The following is a 21,613-nucleotide window of genomic DNA, read 5'->3' as shown; positions in this document are numbered from 1 at the left end:
TAAATGTACTTGGTTACTTTACACCACTGTTATACAGCAGTTCTCTTGTGACCATGCTGTGTGATGTGCAGACTTACTCCCCCCTTGTGGCAGAGCTTCAGTACTGCACCCGGCTGAGGATGCAGCTAGTTGCCATGGCAGCGGTGCTGCTGGCAGCAGGGATGATGCTGAGGAGAGTGGAGAGCAGCTGCATCTCCGGCTGTGCTCTGCAGAACATGCTCATCACCGTGGAGGGCTGTGGACACCTCAGGACCATCAACACCACGGTCTGTGCTGGACAGTGCTACCTGGAGGTAATACTAACTGATAACAAACTCCCTGGCCACTACTTTAAACCCCTCTATTATTTTAGTAAAAGAAATGGACCCGAGTTGCAAATGTATTTGGACCACTGTATTCCCCCCCCCCCCCCCCCCCATCTATTCTACACCAAATCTCTTGATCTCATGAGGGTTCATTTGGTTCTATGTGTACACTCTTAAGAGTTCATTAAAACTGAGGATGTTACAGTGTAGATTTGGGGTCCCAGAGATAAAAAAAAAAAAGAAGGTATCAAATGGGGGTCTGTGTGGTCCGTGTGGCCACACAACCGTTTCCCGTTGTGTGGGTCGCAAACTCATTTTTATGGGTCACGAAAGTATCCTTAAATTTTTCATTTCGATTTTTTTTGTATTATAATAATATCAAAAGATTTTCAAAAGAATTTCAACAATTCAAAAGTTTTCATGAATTAAAAACAATTTCAAGCAGTTTTGAAAAGAAGTTCATACATAAATGAATAAAAACAATAAAGAAAAAGAACCTTTAAGAAATAGCCGATCTACAAGCTCACAACGTAGACAGCCATAGACAGTAAAAAGGATGGACAAAGGAACGCCCATAGACTCTATACAGACCGTAAATGAAGCCTATTTTTCAACGATTTCAAATCAAATCTTTCTTTATCTGGTCCGACTATGCAAATAAGAAACCGGAAATTAATGAATGCTATTGGTGGTTGGGACCAGAGCGGGGGGTGGGGAATGAATGCTATTGGTTGTGTAGCTTGTCAATCAAATCATCACACGGTAGCCACGCCCCTCCTACGGCATAACCCTACTTTATCATCAATTTTTAAATAAATGGGACCATAATTTACCAAAACGCATATCATGGTGATTGAAAGAAGACTTTACACTAGCGACTGGAAGCACAAAGTATTTATGACATTGTTTATTTTATTTTTTACCAGCCTATAGGTGCACAGACGGTTACGCCAACCGTCTGGGCCATGACAATGTTTATTAAAGGAGAATGTTGGACTAAGGTTTTCTTACCTTTTCTATGATGTTATGATATCTTAGCTAGATCACATATTTTAATAGCTTTTTTTTTTTTTTAGATCTGACGTTCACTATGCAAAAAAATAAATAAATAAAAAATCTATGTCTCGCTAGACGAGATTGAAATCTCGATATTTCAATCTCATCTAGCGAGACTTCTGTTTTTTTTCTTTTTTTTTGACAGTGTTCTGTCACTATGAACGTCAGATCTAAAAAGAAAAAAAGAAAAAAAATAAGCTATTGAAATATGTGATCTAACGCAAGGCCTATCCACGCACGTTTTAAGCTGTGGCGGACCCAGGATGGAGTTATGAAAATGTTCTACTGTACCATTCATCCTAAGATATCATAACATCATAGAAAAGGTAAGAAAAACTTAGTCCAAAATTCTCCTTTAAGCTGATAAAATCAAGTGTAAAGTTCGGCAAAAACCCATTCGCTTGAATGGAGCTTATTTACTTCTGACACCAGCAGGTGTGAAAGAGCGAGACTATCCACCTGTTTCCGCGGGAATTTACTGGAGCAAAAATCCTGTGTGGGAAACATCCTGCGGGGGGACCGGAAGTAGGAAATAGCGGCTCAGTGTGTTTACATTTGCCAGCAGAACGTAGCTCGTTCGCAGCGTGCATCCGTTGTCTGTCAACAACACAGTAGTCTGTAGTGTGCCTTGACTTCAGTGCGCTGACTCTCTCCCCATGCACCGCCCCCCCGCCCCCTTGCGCTTCAACTACATGCAAAAGGCCCGTTCGCCGCAGTACAGCTACGTTCTGCTGGCAAATGTAAACACACTGAGCCGCTATTTCCTACTTCCGGTCCCCCCGCAGGATGTTTCCCACACAGGATTTTTGCTCCAGTAAATTCCCGCGGAAACAGGTGGATACAGGCCATTCATATGAACTGTCTCTTCCCATACAGCCTCAATTTATAACTCTGGCTCCTTGGTCACAGCTGGTAGATTGGCTATTAAGGGTCCCAGGGAGATTTCTCTTTTGGGTCTTGAGCTAAAACGTTTGGGAACCCCTGAACTAATGTATATCAAACTGGGGATTCATCAAATTAAAAAGGTTGAGAATCACTGCTGTAACTGCATCACTTCTGACCACACAATCTCATCTCCCGGTGGTCTTAATGGCACTATTCTAGGCTCCAGTGTTTCTGACGAGGAGGGAGGGTCCCAGGCAGCAGGTGTGCAGTGGAGTCTGGACGTACCAGACGGAGGGGCTGAACTCGGCAGAGTGCCAGAGAGGGTTCACCTTCCCAAAGGCCACCGCCTGCGTGTGTGCCACCTGTGACATGGGCACCACCTACTGCGACGACCGCCTGGCACGGGACGCTGTGCGAGAAGACGACTGCTCTCTGACTACTACATAAAATAAATCTATCATCATCGTTCTAACACACGTCCCATTATGGAGATTCTTGTCGTTTTGGAATTGAAATAAACAATTATCATAAAAAAAAAATGGTTATGGTTTATTATTTATCCAGTGATATATTTACTCCCCTTTCTTGACTAAACTTAACCCATTAAGACCAGGAAAGCATACGGTGTCATTTTAGATTTTTTCCTATAACCATTTTTTATACTTTGGGCTATTCAAAAATAGTAGATTAAACAAGCTTGTATGCTTGTAGATCTGCAATTTTTGAAAAAATCTTGAACATTGTGCATATCTTTGAAACATTTTCAACTCAAATCTTTGCTTCTGGGGGTCCCTGGAACAAAATATATATGATCGCTCAAAAGAAATATATATTCAAAGATTTGCACACATTTTCACGCTTAAAAAAAAATAGCAGATCTACAAGCACATAGTGCGGCACAGAGTGCCGCGCTATGAGCTTGTAGATCTGCTATTTCTGAATAGCCAAAGTAGTCTAAAATGACATACTTTCCCCGGTCTAAATGGGTTAAATTGAATTTGTGGAAGTAGCCGTTGTACACAAAGACACAAAGTCTGTCCCTCAATTCTTTATGAAAATCAAACTTCAGATCATTGTAAGCGATTGCACATTTTGGACACGTTTTCTATACGCTTTGAAATATTTAACTTTAATTTCATAGCGGAGACTAGGCTGAAACCTTCAGTGCAAAAGGTGGAGTCATACATCATAAATATGTCATAGATGACTGATCACTGACCACATTGGATCTCAAGATCCATAATTATGACTCAATTTCTCAAAATATACGTACACTCAAAATGACCATATCCACATTTTATTTTAAGAAAAGTGTTTATTTACACAAGAAATGTACAGAACACAGCAAAAGAAAGGTGGACCGCATTTGAAAGAAATGAAACAACATATTTTCAATCAAATAACCCTCCGCTTCTTCTTATTTGTCTTCAAACTGTGCACAACGTACATTAAGTCACTCTGTAGGCCTAGAGGCACAACATCACAAATGTCAGAAAACGTTCAAACTAAAAAAAAAAGGCACGTAGACGACAACAAAGTCTTGAAGCCAGGGGTGGATTCTGTTTGCCCAACATTATAATTCAAAGAAACTAAATATTTTAAGAAAAAAAAGGAAAACCCCAAAGAATAGCCTTATCATTGGCCATGCTAGGAAGCCATCTCTGAAGCCAGTGGTTCTCAACCTGTGGGCTGGGAGGATATTGCAAGAGGGCCCCCCAAATAATTGACAAAAAACACTTAAGTTTTAATGATAATATCGTCTGTCGGGGTGGAAACCAAAACCATGTCCAAAACTGTTACTTTTCAGGATTCAAATTCAAAAGTAGCAGATCTACACATGCTTTAGTGCGACGCAGTTGTATGATCACGAAAAAACACCAAGTTATAATATGAAGATAAGAGGTTTCTGCCCGACTTTAACACCTTGAAAAATTACTTAATTGTGATACAGAGGTGAACAGGAGGTACTTTTAAGTATACTACTAAGTATACTACTGTGTACAGTATGTTAGTTCCCAAACATACATTATGAATTCAAGCTGCACTATGTAACTTTCCTCTTCTACCCCGGATTTGAACCCGGTTTCCTGCTGATATTTGACCATGACTGAGCCAATAGAGCCTGCTTGCTTGATCAGGGGATAAATTGAATCTTTACCTAGATTCTTTACTCTGTGGCACAACAACAACAAACAATAGTCAGAAAACATTCAAACACAGCTTTGTAGAAAACTAACAAAAGTCTTTGATGGAATATTTGGATGATTTTCCCCCACATGCTTCATAATAACCATTATGCCCATATATAGCCTTCCACCACTTCTGGTCGCCCCTAATTCGGGGCGTGTCATTTTAAAAACATCTTCAAACATCGGAAAATTGCCGCTATTTTTCGCACCACGAGGTATGTAGGGGCTTAATCCATTTAGACCTCAACGGGAACTCGTCTGTGTCATTTTAAGATGTCTTTGGCTATTCAAAAATAGCAGATATACAAGCTCACGAGTGCCACACTATGAGCTTGTCGATCTGCTATTTTTTTGAAAAATCGTGGAAGATCTGTGCAAATCTTTGTATATATTTTATTTTAAAGCGAACAATTTTAACTCAAATCTTTGCTTCTGGAGGATTCTAAAAATGTCTTCTAAATCCTAACGTTTTTTTTGCAAAAAAGTATGTTGCTATAATATCAGTGGTTCTCAAACTTTTTCATGTCAAGGGCCCCCAAAATTATATGCATTTGGCCCACGGATCCCCATCTCAAAATATGTTGTTCCAGGGACCCCCAGGAAAAAATATATATACACTCAAAGACTTGCACAAATTTTCAAAAATAGCAGATCTACAAGCTCATAGCGCGACACTTGGTGCCACGCTATGAGCTTGTATATCTGCTATTTTTCAATAGCCAAACTATAAAAAATAAATTGTTAAAGTGGTTACCCAGATGCGTTCCCAGTCTTAATGCATTAAGGAACCAGAATGGTCCAAAAATCCTAAAAAGAAATATCCCAGAGTAAACCCTGCCAGACTACAAACTAACACGTGTGTTTGTTCCGGATGATCTCCCCGCCCTCCACCTCCACCTGCTCGTAGAGCCACTTCCTGTCGCAGCGGCACTCCACGCCGCACTTGCGCGAGCCGCAGTCGGGGCAGGGGTAGAAGCAGCCCATACAGTCCACGTCCAGGCAGTCACACAGGTCCTTGCCGCTGGTGATCAGCTTGCCCTTGCTGTCGTACACTTTGCTCTTGTTGGCCAGGGTCTGTCTGCGACACGCCATGGAAAGAGAGGGGGAAAGAATTGGGGTATAAAGGATTTTAATAATAATAATGCATTTTATTTATAAAGCACTTTTACAGTGTACTACGAGGTTTAACCAATTCAATCCGGGAACGCATCTCAACATGAGATAGACAGTATAAAGACTATTATGTGCCGTATCGGAATTAATCGGAATCAGATCTGTTTTGATGCTGCCTGATCGGAATCGGATCGCAAAAACCTTGATCGCAGCACCTCTAATAAAAACATATAGGCTACTATCGAAATACTTCTATGAATTATTTATAACTTTACCATGATATCATGGAAATGGGATTTAAAAACAGGTTTTGCCTTCCTGTATATATATATATATATACACACACACGTTGTCAGTGCCGTGTTTATGTTGGGTTTGTGTCGGTGATGCGGCCGCGATGGTAACTGGAACACTCGGATCTACAATATATATATTTGAGAATCACTGGTTTAAATAATAATTGGCCCAAATAATCAACTACACTTTAGAAACAAGCCCAAATAAAACCGCAACCACCAATGTCTACAAGCAACTTTACAGAAAAACAAGCTCAAAGTCGCTTATAATAAGCGGACATGGCAACACTTTCCCCAACACTTTCCCCTACCCAAATAGTCTCGCAATCTAGTGGAGTAATAGGTGTATGACGCCTCGACGTTATAAAACCAACAGATTTAACGTGAAGGACCATGTATGTGCGATAAAGAACGTGTGACATCCCTCACCCCCTCACGCACGTGAAACCCATGTACGTACATTATGACCAAGCCTTAACCCATTAAGACCTGGAACGCATCTGTGTCACTTTAGATTTATTTGGCTATTCAAAAATAGCAGATATACAAGCTCATTGCCGCGCTATGAGCTTGTAGATCTGCTATTTTTGAAAAATCTTGAAAACATTTTTTTTTTCTTTACCAAAAACTGTTAAGGTCATTACACACCGGCGATTATGCGAATATACGCAAAATTCGGACTCGTTCCGAATAATTAAAAGGCGCTTTTTCGCTTTGCTTTTTCACTTTTTCGCTCCATGGAAGCTTGCATTGACTTTATACGTTTTTTTTTTAAAACTGTGTGTAAGGGGCTTTAGGATTTAGAAAACATTTTAAAGAATCGCCTCAGGTCTTAAAGGGTTTACAAGGGAAGGGGGAGTTGCTGCGAGTTTCTTTTCTCTCTCGCGGCAGCACAGTAAAACCCTCGGTGCTTAGCAGCCGTCCTGGGATCGATCATATTGGATATAAATATTCTGTGACCAGTTAGTAAAAAGTAAGAAAAACGAAAATGATGGTGAAATTAAATAAACGTGACTTGGAGCCGAAACCACCAACAACTACTGGCAAACGATTTCAACACGACAACGTCATTGGTTGTAGTAACCTAATGAATATTAATGAATTACGGGTAATTTAACACTGAACATTTAAACAATCCCCTCCCAACCCAGACACTCACCTGTCATTAGAAGTCTTGGCTCCCCGTCCTCCTCGGCCCCCCTGAGGTCAAAAAGGGTTTGAAACGTTGAGGTTAAGTTTAGTCAACAATGTGCATTACAAGATCCACCCATTCACACACAGGTCCATGCATAGATTCAAGCTAAAATAAAATCTCACAACTGAAACATTTAAGGAGCCCCTCCCCCCTCACACTAGCACTGTTTCCTAAACAATGAACACAATATGTTAAAATTACTATATTGTTCCTGCTGTTCTATATACTGCCAACCAGGTGAAGAAATCACAGATTTAGGCTTTAAAGGGATAGTTCACCCCCAAAATGACTTTTTCCTTTTTCTATGGATTAGTCACCCCATGGAGACTTGAATTCATGGATTTTTAGCTTTTGTCGCATTCCTAAGCCAATACTTTGATATCCATGAAATTATTTAATCCATGAAGTCTCCATGGGCTGACTAATCAACAGAAAAAAAGTAATTTTTGGGGTGAACTATCCCTTTAACATTTGCATTTATGAAATATTCCAGACCATTATGGAAGATGCTTCTGAACATAATTGCTACATTGATCACTTCAAATGCTCTAATCTTAGAATAACTGAAAATGGCCGATCTACAAGCTCTCAATTCGTCGCAGACGCATTGAGAGCTTGTAGATCGGCTATTTTCGCTTCGCAACATGCTTCCATAGAAGGCCTGTTGGCTTCATATGGAATCCAAATGACAGAAATCAGTGGTGGCGACTGGAGAACTTCAATCCGTGCATGCAAGGCACCAATGTGCTCATCGGGGTGCAGTTAGCGGTTCAGTGCCTTGCTCAAAGACACTTTAGACGTTAAGTGGAGCTGGGGTTTGAACCGGCAACCTTCCGGTTCCAAAACGTCTGCTCTAAGCCACTCCCTGCTGAGGAAGAAGTTATATGGCTGCCTATATCTAACCTTTATTTTTTACCATCACTTATAATACTTCTACAATACGTTATGATATTGACAGCTTGTAAGAGCCTAAATGTCTCCACTATAGACCTAATAGCTATAGTTTTGGTACAGCCTATCTTGTCATGGTTCAGTTTGTCCTTGAAGCAGCTACAGTATAACTATGATCTCTGCCCTGTGCTCGAGGCAGAACTACCGTACCACTGACATGAGTGTTAATGTACTTCTGACCATGATATCATATATAGCATAATCACCACCACCTAGAATATTGTCTCGACTCTTATGTGCCTCATCAATTGCTGATTGATCCAGAACGACACTACCCACTACTAGTTACATCATCTTATCCAGCGACTAGTGTCAGAATGTGTGCAGATGCCACGGTTAAGCCATAGCCCACTCCTCCAAAATCATACTTTATAATTGGATTTTAAAACATCAAGCTGCACTTCAACATCTTGACTTTCAAGCCCAAAGTACCTTCTGTTGTTATAATAATCATCCCTGTTGGAAAATGATTAATCAATCATGTTATTATCAATAACTCACCCTGATCCCCCCTCGTTTCTCCCTGCGTTGTCCCGCAGCCTCGCGCGCCTTGTCTTTGTCCGCCTGTGTCCCGAACCTGCTGGGAGGGTTGGCGTCCTTGGGCGCAACCCCTCGTTTCCGGAGTTCAATCTGAGTCTGTCGAAGAGGAGGTAACATGAGCATGAGTTACAGTCAGGACTACACATAGAAGCATGGCCAAAAAAACGGAACTCACTATGACGTGTGTGAGTGCACTGGTTCTTAACCCATTAAGACCTGAGGCCCATTCTACTAAATGTCTTCTAAATCAGTGTTTTTTGTGCAAAAGACCCCCATAATGATTATGTATTTGGCCGCACACACCCCCCCAAATCTGAGAATGTTTTGTGCCAGGGACCCCCCCCCCCCCCCCAGAAGACAAGATTTGTGTTAAAAAATTCAAAATTATTCAAACGGGTTAATGCTGGGTCCAGGGACCCCCGGGGATACTCGACGGGGTTCATGGGGTAAACAAACTTGTAGCCTTTGGAACCAATGTTTCCCGAGCCATGTGGCCCGTAGATCAGTAAGTAAGCCACGCTTTACCCAATCAAATGAAGTGGGTGGGATTTACATCTGTGCGTTCGCTTTCTAATGTGTTCCCACTGGACACTCGCGGATCTGTCAAATACTTCAAACAAATGTGCGGAAGAGGTTTTAAATGTTCAATATTGTGTAATTGAGCAACTCTCGTAAGTACGCTAGCAAAAAGCTTGTTGACTATAACGTCCATGTTCCGAGGGAGAAATGAAAACATAGGCGCCCCACCATCCTGTTATTGTAGTATGTTGTACAAGTGTGAAACATAGTTGGAAGGTCCTCCAGACAAGTACAAGTTCCTTCAGTTGGTTTATTGGATAAAAACAGAGCACAGAGCACAGGAGGCCTTGCTGCTACATGTGGTCGGCGGAAGGGGCCGGAACAAGAGGCGAGGTTTCTTTATCTTCTATATCTAGACTTCACATGTGTGCCTATGCACTTGCATACGTTGCCTTTGTGTGTGTTGGATGTGCACGGAGCTAGGTGTGTGTGCTACAGTACATCTCGTGTGTGTGTGTGTGTGTGTGTGTGTGTGTGTGTGTGTGTGTGTGCTATGCATGTAAGATAAGCAATGATATAGGAGGGTTTGGATGAACTCCAGATGTTTGTAAGGGAGTCTGAGACAGCCATTAATTGTACCTGTCACAATGTTCTACCCTAGCTCGAATGTACTTCATGGCCTGTATTGCTCCAGACAGTGAGTGCGTGTGTGTGTGTGTGTGTACTAATATGCAACAACATCATACTATAATGTATTGTCAGATACCATATTATTAACATCATGGGCGCCAATCACGTGGGGGCCTCGGGTCCACAGACCTGGTCTAGGTCAAGTTCAGCCCCCATGGTCGCGCACAAAAGTCGGCGTCCCTGCCTGTCACAATGTTCTACCCTGGCTGGAATGTACTTCATGTACTTCATGGCCTGTATTGCTCCAGACAGTGTGTGTGTGTGTGTGTGTACTAAATATGCAACAACATAATACTATGATGATGTATTGACAGATACCATATTATTAACATTGTTCTGTTCCCACAACGTGTTGTATACACAACAGTATGTTAACGAAGGTAAACAGACAGGAAGTGCCTTGCTCCTTTTATTACAATCTTCAGAGTGAAAAGTATGTGTAAGGGTGGAAAATAAAAATCGATTCATAGATTAATCGCGATTCTGATATGGACGATTATGAATAGATTCATAAATGTCAAATTGATTATAAAAAAATATATATAATATACTTTTTAGATTTTTTAGTAAATTAATCGCAATGCATCGCAAATCGTAATAATCGCAATAGAATCAAATCGTAGCACCCTGAATCGGAATCGTCGGTACCTAGCGATTTCCGCCCCTATGTAAAACTGTAGCAAAGAGAAAACAAAAAAGACAGATAACTCTTAGCTTTCATGGAAAAATCACAGCATGAATTTAAGCTGGCAAATAAGTGCTAATATGAAATATAAACACAATAACATGACATGCTGGTCAGTGGTCATACATAAACATGTAAAGTTGCCATTTAGCGTCATCCTTTTTAACCAATATGAATTACTATCCATATGAATTTGCATATAAACAAATCAAAACTGTAAATAGAAAGTTAATTATGTTCAAACTTACAGCCATTGCTTTCGAGTGTGAAAAAAGGTAAAGATACAAAAAACACGTTCACCATGTGCTTGTCTGCTTGTCCTCTAATAGAGTCTACTCCGTTATGGAGCTTCTTCTTCCCATAATGCATTGCTAACACACTGCTGACTTCTCAGAATAAGGGTTTACCATTCTTAGCGTATCAAAATAAAAGCATGTCTTCCATTTACTACAAGCAAGCAATGAATACAGAGATTCTGACATGAACTAACACATTAACTCAAACTGAGGGCAGAACACTCCCCGTCAACACTCCCCCACAAGGATTCCCATGTGGAAAAGCGCTGGAACCGTTCGGATGAGAGTTCCCTGGCTTCGACATGGGTAGCGAGAGCAGTTACTTGTGATTTGACTTCAAAGGGCTTGTGCACTACAGTCTCTGGAGGCTTGTGAAGGAAGTCAGGTCCCCTGAACCACATAGTATCCATGAGCTGCAATGCAGGTACAGACCTGGTGGCCAGTTCAGCTGGGTTTTTGTTCTGAAGGGATATAGTGCCACTGCTCAGGAGATGTCGTCTGGCGTATACGATGCACACGATTATGCACATACACAAAGAAACATTTGGTGTCATTGCAGATGTACCCTAGGACCACCTTGCTGTCACAATAGAACTTAACAGCATCTGGCTTGTGGTCCAGTTCATCCAAGATGAGATCCGCCATCTCGACTGCCAGGACAGCTCCACATAGCTCGAGGCGGGGCATTATAGGCTCTGGCTGTGGTGATAGTTTTGCTTTTCCAAGCAAGAATCCAACTTCACAATGACCCTCTTCAGTGACAGATCGTAAATAAGTCAGAAAAGCTACACAGTTCTGTGTATGTGGATCTTGAGAGGGACATTGGTACATAGCAGTAGGGTACTTGGAGGCTGCACAGCTCTTGCAGTGATGATTTCCACGCTTGCCATGTGGGCATTTTATCATCCGGAAGAAAGGTATCCCAATCCTGGACTCCACTGTCACTGCGAGTCCCAAGGGGTCAAAGATGCCATTGATGACAGAAAGCAACCCCCGGCGGGTTTAAGGCTCGTCAGTCACGGCTACTTTGAAGGTGAAGGTATCTGTGCTTATGTCCCAGACTCCCAGCACAAACCCAGACTCCTTTGGGCAGGCAGAGTTTCATCTTCAAGACCCAAGTCTTTGATGTTTGAGGCCAGTTCTTCAGGTTCGAAGGCTTGCATCACGGTAATGCTGTTTGTTGCGATTTTGTGCAGTTTCAGGTTCGACTCTGCAAGTGATGCACAAGTACATTTCATTAGGTCTATAGCTGCGGACTCTGTTGGAAGCGATATGAGACCATCATCCACAAAAATGCCTCTCAACGAACTGCTGTGTGTCGGCTCCTCCGGCTTCGGTTCACCTTTCTGGGCAGCTCTCCGCAGACCATAAATAGCTACCGCCGGGGACGGGCTATTGCCAAAAACATGTACCCGCATGCGGTACGCTTCTACCTCCTTGGACAGGTCATTATCCTTATGCCATAGGAATTTCAAGTAGTCCCTGTGGTCGTGTCTCACCAGGAATCCATAAAACATTTGACGAATGTCAGCAGTGACTGCGATGAGCTCCTTCCTGAACCGCACTAACACACCGCGGAGAGTGTTATTTAGATCAGGACCTGTCAGCAGCACTGAGTTGAGGGAGACACCATGCTGTTGGGCGCTTGAGTCAAACATAATGCGTATCTGTCCCGGCTTCTGGGGATGGTACACGCCGAAAATGGGCAAGTACCAGCATTCGCGCTCCTCATGGACAGGGGTTGCCCTTCTCTGCATGCTTGTTTTCAAACAGCTTCTCCATAAAAAGGAGGAAAACTGCTCCTTCATCTCAGGGTTTTTGTTTAGAGTGCGTCTTAAGGAACTGAGGCGGGACAACGCTTGCTCTCTGTTGTTTGGGAGCAGGGGACGAGGTGACCTGAATGGCAATGGAACCACCCAATTGTTCAGTTCATCCTGATGAACCTCTTGCTCCATAATCTTTAAGAAGGTTTCATCTTCGAAGGACATGGCATACTTGTTGTCATGAGCTGTACGTTCAAACACTGCATGCCCTAGCTCATCTCCAGCTGGCATGGGCTTTGATGGGAGCTTGGGGAGGCCATACTTGTGCTCCCTGCCGTAGCTTGGTTTCTCTTTAACACATAACCTGCCAAAGACGCATATATGCGTTCCATTAAATGCATCACTTGCACGCCAAGCATAAATGCGTTCTATTATTTTTAAAAAATCCACAAGGGGCTCACTAACACAGCTTTGGAATGATCGATCGTCACTCAGAGAAGTAGTCGGATGTGACGTCATTCCAAAAAAACAGACATCCATCCACCCTGACTATGGGAATTTTAGAAAAACACTCCTAACTCCCGTTTTCAACGGGCCATAGCCCCAAAATGGCCGATCTCGGTTGGAATGTTATTGTCCCAGTGGATACACGGACCCCTCCGCCTAGCCACGGGGACATTCTTTTTTGCTTTTTTTGTACACAACGTGGCTTCTACAGCGTTTCAACGATCGTCTATTTAAGGTAATTACTCTGGCATTATGCAGGACATGGGTTCTGAAGACATTTAGAGTCGGCTTGTGGGCATTGTCGATGCACACCTCACTAACAATTACCCAGCACAAGTCTAGGCGCTGAGCAAAGGGTGAATCATGGGGCCCATTGACTTTCTGTCTAACCTTGTCCACCCGTATCATGTCTCTCCCCAACAGGATCATCATCTGAGCATCAGGATCTAACTTGGGGATGCATGGAGCAATGTACTTTAAGTGGTCATGTGCAAGAGCCATGTCTGGTGTTGGTATTTCCGATGTATCTGTCATTATTTCATTGCACTCGATTAGAGGTGGGAGATCAAGGCATTCTTCTCTGTGTACTGCTTTGATTTGAAAGCCTGCCGCTTTCCTTCCAGTCATCTCTGTTGTGCCAGCACACGTCCTTCATCAGATATGGCCTTTGATCCCAAATAGGTGAAAAAACTTGTCAAGTATGATGTATAACCTTGACGGCGCGCTCTGGTTGGCCTTTAGGGAAGACCCGCGCTAAGCACACCTTTGAACAGGACCGAGCAGGGAGGGCTTTACCACAGACCTTGGTGCACTGTGACATCAGGTCAAGTTGAGAGCCATACAGTCTTTTAGACAGAGCATTTACTACTATTTCAGGTGTAGCATAGTATTCTTGAAGTCTCTGCCAAGACAGATGGAGGGCAGCTTGGGGATTGGCGACATATACAGAACGGATCCTTTTAACATGCTCTGATGACTCTTTACCACGCCACTTTACTAGGAGGTCCAACTCTTCACTATACGTGAGGCCTAAGCCCTGTGTTGCATTTAGGAATGAGGACTCCCATGCTCTATACGTTTTCTGGTGTATCATCAAATTTTGAGAGACCAGTAGTCACTAACTCTCTATGTGTCTATGTGCTATACTAGGAATTTGGCGAAATCTTCCATTTGTAGGGGGTTGGCTGCTGGCGAAGTACGCTGATCATACTGTCTAGGAGTATACTGATCATATTGCAGAGGAGTAGGCCGATCATATTGTCGGGGGGTAGGCTGATCATATTGTCTGTGCGGGCTTGCTGATGGCCTTGGGGTAAATTTGTGATCAATTTGCCTGTGCACGCTCGTAAAGTGAGGGTTTGTAAGCGGGTGTAGGGATTTTCTTTGTGTCCCCGGGTGAAATCTGTGGTGTGGGATTTTTGATCGGTCAGATCGTTTCAAAGGTATGCAGCTTTAGCCCCGCCCCCTATTTATATGAGAGGGAGTGAACGCACACAATTCAACGTCACAGCCCCATTTGAGCCAGAGACAGACAGATGCAATTTGTTGTATTAGTGGCGCTATATAACTATTAGTGTTTAAGTCAGGGGTCTTCAACAGGGGGTCCTCAGAGCTACTACAGGGGGTCCGCCAAATCTTTGTGTGATAGGATTACGTTTTTTTACATTAACCACTTGAACCCTAGAATTCCTTTTCTCAGGGGAACATTAGCCGAAAATAGCCGATCTACAAGCTCTCAGCGCCTCGCACTGCGAGGCATTGAGACCTTGTAGATCGGCTATTTTTGGCAAAGAGGCTATAGGTGTAGAGGGGGAAAAGAGCAGACTACGTAAAAAAAAACTTTCATCTGAAACACAATTTTATACAATATCGAGTAGGGGGTCTCTCTCAGCTAGGGGGTCCTTGGCCTGAAAACGTTGAAGACTCCTGGTTTAAGTAAATTAAATACAGCCTACTTACAAACTACCAAAAGTAACGCTCTCCCTCTGTAACACGCTGGCTGTTTCTATAGGCTGCAGCGCCTAAATCGTATATCGTAATATCCAACTGAATGTATATCAAGTAATTCACTGTAGAGCAGGGGTCTTCAACAGGGGGTCGGGGACCCCTAGGGGGTTCTCAGAGTTACTATAGGGGGGTCTCCAAATCTTTGTGTGATAGGACCTTTTTCTTTTATTTACATTAACCACATGAACCCTAATATCCCTATATTCTGAGGGGAACATCAGAAGAGGTAGACACGACGGTGTCACGCGCCTAAAATAGCAGACCTACAAGCTGACAACGCGCTGTGGATGCGACGCATTGTGAGCTTGTAGGTCTGCTATTTTTTTTAAACATATTTTAATAATAGCATACTGGATAAAATTTATATAATATAATAATACAGTCCAGGTCCAGGGTCTTCAACGTTTTTCAGGTCAAGGACCCCTTAGCTGAGAGAGAGATCAAGCAGGGACCCCCAGTAGGCTACATAGGCTTGTATAAAACTGTGTTGCAGATTAATGTTTCTTTCGTTTAGGCTGTTTTTGTAACCTCAAGAGGACACATATGGAACCAAATGGGACCCCGACGTGAAATAGGGCGCTAAATTCGCCTATAATAAACGTCAGAAAAGATCAGCATTCATTTTATGTTCTACTCCTAGTGTTGGTGTCAATATAAAAAAAGATACTGTTTATTGGGTGGGGGGGGGGGGGCATGCATTTTCCTCCAGTCACTCGGGGGGGAAAGGGGCACATATAATAACCCTCGATCGATCGATATACACATATAATACCCATATTTATATAAAGTATACACATTTCTACAATCTCATCTATATGAACTCTTCTTTCTTTTCACTTGCGAGCATCATTTGCTTCCACGCATTTCACTCGTTTCCATTTCCTATCCACTCATCTGCACTACCATCATTTGCTCACATTTACATACATTCCCAAACTATGTTATAACTACCAATGCCAACCACATCAATCACCTACATAGCAGAAATCACACGCATCACACAGACCAACAATCCACAACATGCCATAATATGGCCTGCCCTAACAAACCCGTATCCCACACACATCCAGCGACTGCCAACTCTCTGTTCACCATTACAGTATGTCATTCATTCTTGTTATCATGATGATGTCAATTTTCCTTGTGCAGTGGCAAAGCAGAATCTTGAGTACGGAGCTGTGTTTGACGTTTCACATACTCCTCTGTTCTCCGTTTGACCACTTGCGGTAGGGCTGCACGATTCTTGCTCAAATGAGAATCACGATTTTCCTCCATAAGAATTGAGATCACGATTCTCACACGATTCTCACACAATTCTCTTGTAAATATAAAAATATATGGCCAAAAAAAATATATAATAATAATAATTGAAAAAAAAATCGTCATAATTCAAAATCGAGATCGCATAGGTGCCTGAATCGAGATCACGATCTTTTTTCGATTAATCGTGCAGCACTAACTTGCGGTGGGACACTGCTTCTTGCACTGTGCACATCTTCAACCACCACGCCTGTAGCTTTTACTTGAGAAGCTGCTGCCTCCCCTTCAACCGCCAAAACCTCAAAGTCTGCATCTAGTGTAGCTTTTTGTAGGTCTAGTTTAGCCTTTCGCTTTTTTATTTCCTGGTGTTGTTGCCAGACCCAGGGGGTCGGCCTACATGAGGCTTTGTCGGTCTGTCCCTCTTTTCCTACCTGTCCCTCTTTTTGATTGGCCAAGCTTCGCGTGACACGTAGTGCTCCGATCTTCAGATTTCAACCACTAGGGGTCTGGCAGTGCTCCGAGGATCACCTTTTCTAGTTTAACATGGGCAATCTTTGTATGCGCTGCTTCAGCTGAGGCTCTGGCGGCTGCCTCAATGACAGAGGACTTAGAAGAGGAAGAGCGTTTAGAGGAGGCTTTTGATCTCGTCTTGACTGAAGCCTTTGTGGATGAACTCTTGCTATTTTCTGATTCAGCCTTCTCATCTTTAGCACTGGTTTTAGGTTCAGGCTCAATGGTTGTGTCCCTGTATTTTCTTTACACCCACTGATAGTCTGGCTTTTTACTGTTCTGTAACTTCTGTTCCCACAACATGCTGTATACACAACAGTAAGTTAACGAAGGTAAACAGACAGCCAAACTCGTTTTTCACAAGCCAGGATGCGAGCGCCTTGCTCCTTTTAATACAATCTTCAGAGTGAAAAGAATGTGTAAAACTGTGGCAAAGAGAAAACAATTGAACAACAAATGAATTTGCATATAAACAAATCAAAACTATACATACAAAGTGAGTCATGTTCAAACCTACAGTGAAAAAAGGTTCCCAGATTGCACAAGTGCAAGTTCACCCCCTGGACATGACACTAGTATGTCACAGTGCAGGGAGGCATTGGGTACTATTTTTTATAGTCATAGAGATGTACAGATACCATTTTTTCCTTCCCGATACCGATTCCGATAACTTGCGTATTGGTTGATACGGAGTAAAAAAAATACAAGAAATGAAACAAGTTTGAGAAAAACTTCTCTAGTGTGTGAGAGAGACACAACGAACCTTTCCAGGATCATTCCAGGAGAATATAGTGGGCACCGCGTCCTCCTTCAGGAACTGTTTCCCGTTGTAGTCCCTGAAGCAGTCGGAGCGGAAGTGCTCGGAGCACAGGCAGGTGTTGGTGGTCGGCACCAGGTTCTTCATCCCCAGACTCTGAACCCATTGGTTGGCTAGTTGAGGTTTGCTCAGAGGGAACCTGGGCGGGGAGAGAGAGAGGAGAACCAGCAACCAGAGTTAACTCACATGAGGTTTGTTGTACCGTAACCCAGGGGTCCCCGAAAACAACCACTTTATCCATCATTTTATATGTTGGCTATTCAAAAATAGCAGATGTAGCCACGCTGCGAGCTTGTACATCATCAGCTATTGTTTTTTTTGTTTCTTTACATAAATCTTATCTTCTCTTCTGGGGGTCCCTGGCACAAAACATTTTCAGATGGGGGTCCACAGACAAATACATATCAATTTTGGGGGTCCTTGACATGAAAAGGTTTGAGAACGACGGTTTTAATTTCACTCATTCAATTCATTGTGTCATTTTAGTTGTTGCTATAGGCCGATAGCAACAATATTTTTTCAGAAAACTTCCACCACTGACAGAAAGTTACACTGTTGTCATAAAATGACAACATAGTGGATGTTGGTGACACCAGAGCCAGTCAATGGAAGGAATTGCAACATAGACGTTATGATAGATGGACACCTTCTTTGATTGATATACTAAATGTACAGAGGTACTAGTTATACAATAATGCTAAAACAAACAGTCCTGATTGAGGGCTTGTTTCCATTGTGGTCCTATATGTATTCAATTCATCAAGACATATAAATAAATACAATACAAAAGAAATCATCAATACTAGGAAAAGGAAAAGTATATTAACAGAAAGACAGTGATGGGTAATTTCCTTTGGCAAGATAGAACAGTGGTTCTCAAACTTTTTCGTGTCAAGGACCCCCAAATTGATATGTATTTGGCCGCGGATCCCCATATGAAAATGTTTCGTGCCAGGGACCCCCAGAGAAGATTTATGTTTAAAAAACATAATAATCTAAATTATTAACATTTTCCCCAATTTTTTTTGAAAAGAAAACAAAAATAGCTATTTTATGGGGGTTTTGAAGGAGGGTATATAGTCAAAACCACTCCAAAACCACTCCTTGGGCTAAAAACGGCCATAGCCATCCTTGTCCAGGTATACTTTTTGTGTAAAAAGCCCATTGAGATTGGGCTGTTTTTAGCCCAAGGAGTGGTTTTGGTGCAAAACAAATGCTTGCAATGGATTCAGAATCATAAAAACACCCTAGTTTGACCCCTCACATGCTACTTAAAACAGAATTAAAATTTGATTTTTTTTTCCCTGCATGGAAATGCAGGGAAATGGTGGGTACCCCAACTTTCAGCAGCTGTCAACAATTCTCCTAGGGAAACTGAATTTCAGTCTTTGTGAGATGTGTTACTAGACACCTTTACAAACACATTGGTGAAGATTTTTTTTGGTAAGGAATTTATTCTAAGATTGGAAATCTTTCTGCTAATATCCCCTGACTAATAAGGTGTCACACTTTTTGATGTCTGTTGGTAGGATATTCCACATTTTGGTGGCATAGCAGTAGAATGAATTTAACCCCATGTTGAGCCGAATCTGGACACCTCTGGACACCTCAGTTTACTGGCGGCTAACGTTACCTTACAGATCGGTTAAAAGAGTGAAAAGTATGTGTAAAACTGTGGCAAAGAGAGAACAATTGAACAACCAATGAATTTGCATGTAAACAAATCAAAAATGTACATAGAAAGTGAATCATGTTCAAACTTACAGCCATTGCTTTCGAGGGTGTGAAAAAAGGTAAAGATACAAAAAACATGTTCACCATGTGCTTGTCTGCTTGTTCTCTGATGGGAGTCTACTGATGGGAGTCTACTGAGTTATGGAACTTCTTCTTCCCATAATGCATTGCTAACACACTGCTGATATTTCAGAATAAGGGTTTGCCATTCTTAGCATATCGAAATAAAAGCATGTCATCCATTTACTACAAGCAAGCATTGGTGGAAAAAGTACTCAAAAGTTTTACTTAAGTAAAAGTATCAATACTGCAATTTAAAAGTACTTTGTTACAAGTAAAAGTCCGGGATTAAAAATTTACTTGAGTAAAAGTACAAAAGTATTGGCATCAAAATGTACTTAAAGTACCAAAAGTAAAAGTACTAAAATATTTGAAGATCTACAGCTCACAACTCACAAGCTCACAAACTCACAAGCTCACAAACACTGCGACGCGTTGTGAGCTTGTAGATCGGCTATTTTCAAATAGCGTAGGTATAAAATAGGGCTAAAGTGGTTCATGTATATTTCATAATATCATAATTTATATCTGAAAAGTAACTAGTAACTAAAGTTTTCAAATAATTGTAGTGGAGTAAAAGTACAATATTTGCCTCTGAGATGTAGTGGAGTAGAAGTAAAAGTATTGGAAATTGGAAATAAGTAAAGTACAGATACCTCAAAATTCTACTTAAGTACAGCACTTAAGTAAATGTACTTAGTTACTTTACACTACTGGCAAGCAATGTATACAGAGATTGTAACATGAACTCAAACTGAGGGCAGACCAAACAGTCTATTGGGCGGTCCCCCCAGGATCAAATTCAAAGGAAAAACAGCAGAGAGCGCTGTTTTTTCCTCTTTTTTTTGACGACGGCCTTCCCAGATTGCACAAAGTGCAAGTACACCCCCTGGACATGACGCTAGTATGTCACAGTGCAGGGACGTTAACTTACAGATCAGTTAAAAAAAAGTTGAAGTCATTCAAATGAGACCCCGGATTGTAGCTTTAAGCCTTATAGATGCAGTGGTGTTCATGGTCCATGTTAGCCTTAGATCTAGACTCTCGTATATTTGATAGATTTTTCTATCTACGAGTCTTAGCGACACCCCTCCCCAGATTACCCTGGAATGTCACCAGTAAAGCCTGTACTTCTCCAAACATGTACAAATGCAAAATATAAGGTGCTTAACCGGTTGGCCCAAATGTTAACTAGGTGTCCGGAGTATTTGTGCAATGTATCAGTCCAAATATATCAATAAAGAAGTGTTTTAATCCCGTCTGTGGCCGATTCTGTCGGAAGTTCCCAATGGGTAGTATTGACGGGGCGCATCCGGTGAAAGCCGGAATTACACTCAATATAAACAGAAAACAAACGAGGGAGGGAAATGGCGTTCGGCCTCAGACGGAATTAAAACACTTCTTTATTGAAAAATATGGACCAATACATTGAACAAACACTCCGGACACCTAGTTAACATTTGGGGCAAGCGGGTAAGCACCTTATATTGTGCATTTGTACATGTTTGGAGAAATACGGGCTTTGCTGCTGACATATCAGGGCGATCTGGAGGGGTGGTCGCTAAGACTATTTTTTAATATCTGGTAGATATAAAAATGTCAAAATCAATACAATACATCTACGAGAGTCTTGATCTAAGGCTAGGTCCATGTATCTATCTCACATACACTATATAAGTCTCCAGATCAACTCTTACCTGTAGAATCTTATCTCAGAACCCTTGACGAACTTGTTAGAACATCCATAAGCTGCACAGATCACAGGCATTGTGGTGAGATTTAGATACTTTTATACTCCTCAAAACAGTGTTAGAACAAAAAAAACAGAATGACTGAGAAAGAAGAGACAGTAAAGTATGGAGGTTTGTTGTTTTCCTCTGGAGCTTCTGCAGCAGCAGCAGCACAGCAGTAGTAGTTTCCGGTGGTGATACTGACGACACTGCCCCCCAGCGGCACCTGCTGCCCAATGGCCATGATTTGCAGTGGTTCTCAATCTGTGGGTCGGGACCATAGAGTTAAAAACAAGGTCGGGACCATACAGTTAGGTCGGGACCCCACGTGATTACTATTATTATTATTATTATTATTATTGGGGGCCGGGGGGGGGTGGTCCCCATATGACAGTGAAGTGTACAAACTATACTATAAAAATGGTCAAACATTGGCCAAATTGTGAAATAATATAGGAGAGAGGCAAAAGCTTGTGCTAACCTAGATTTAGGTTAGAAGAGCAAT

General features: G+C 42.0%; 2 protein-coding genes across 3 annotated transcripts; one reads left to right on the top strand and one right to left on the bottom strand.

Moving 5' to 3' along the window:
• Positions 1–53: 53 nt before the first annotated feature.
• On the top strand, positions 54–2,693 carry LOC308082322 (gonadotropin subunit beta-1-like; the record flags this gene model as incomplete). Its single annotated transcript, XM_080424040.1, has 2 exons — positions 54–293; positions 2,466–2,693. The coding sequence occupies 2 exons, from the start codon at positions 54–56 to the stop codon at positions 2,691–2,693; spliced, it is 468 nt and encodes a 155-aa protein (XP_080280166.1).
• An 848-nt stretch (positions 2,694–3,541) lies between these two features.
• LOC308084017 (uncharacterized protein) lies at positions 3,542–21,271 on the bottom strand. 2 transcript variants are annotated; one of them, XM_080426482.1, is made up of 5 exons: positions 21,076–21,271; positions 17,531–17,723; positions 8,492–8,626; positions 7,004–7,044; positions 3,542–5,513 (listed from the first exon to the last, which is right to left on the bottom strand). In XM_080426482.1, exons 1-5 carry the CDS (start codon positions 21,144–21,146, stop codon positions 5,285–5,287), a joined length of 669 nt encoding a protein of 222 aa, XP_080282608.1. In that variant the 5' UTR covers positions 21,147–21,271; the 3' UTR covers positions 3,542–5,284. The 2 variants fall into 2 exon arrangements, with proteins under 2 accessions (XP_080282608.1, XP_080282609.1); XM_080426483.1 differs by lacking the exon at positions 21,076–21,271 and adding an exon at positions 19,349–19,431.
• Positions 21,272–21,613: the final 342 nt, after the last annotated feature.

Source organism: Gymnoscopelus braueri, assembly GCF_963280865.1.
Source record: "Gymnoscopelus braueri genome assembly, chromosome: 1".
NCBI classification, from domain to species: domain Eukaryota; kingdom Metazoa; phylum Chordata; class Actinopteri; order Myctophiformes; family Myctophidae; genus Gymnoscopelus; species Gymnoscopelus braueri.
Note: the sequence above shows the minus strand (reverse complement) of the source record. Positions and strands in the feature narration are given on the sequence as shown.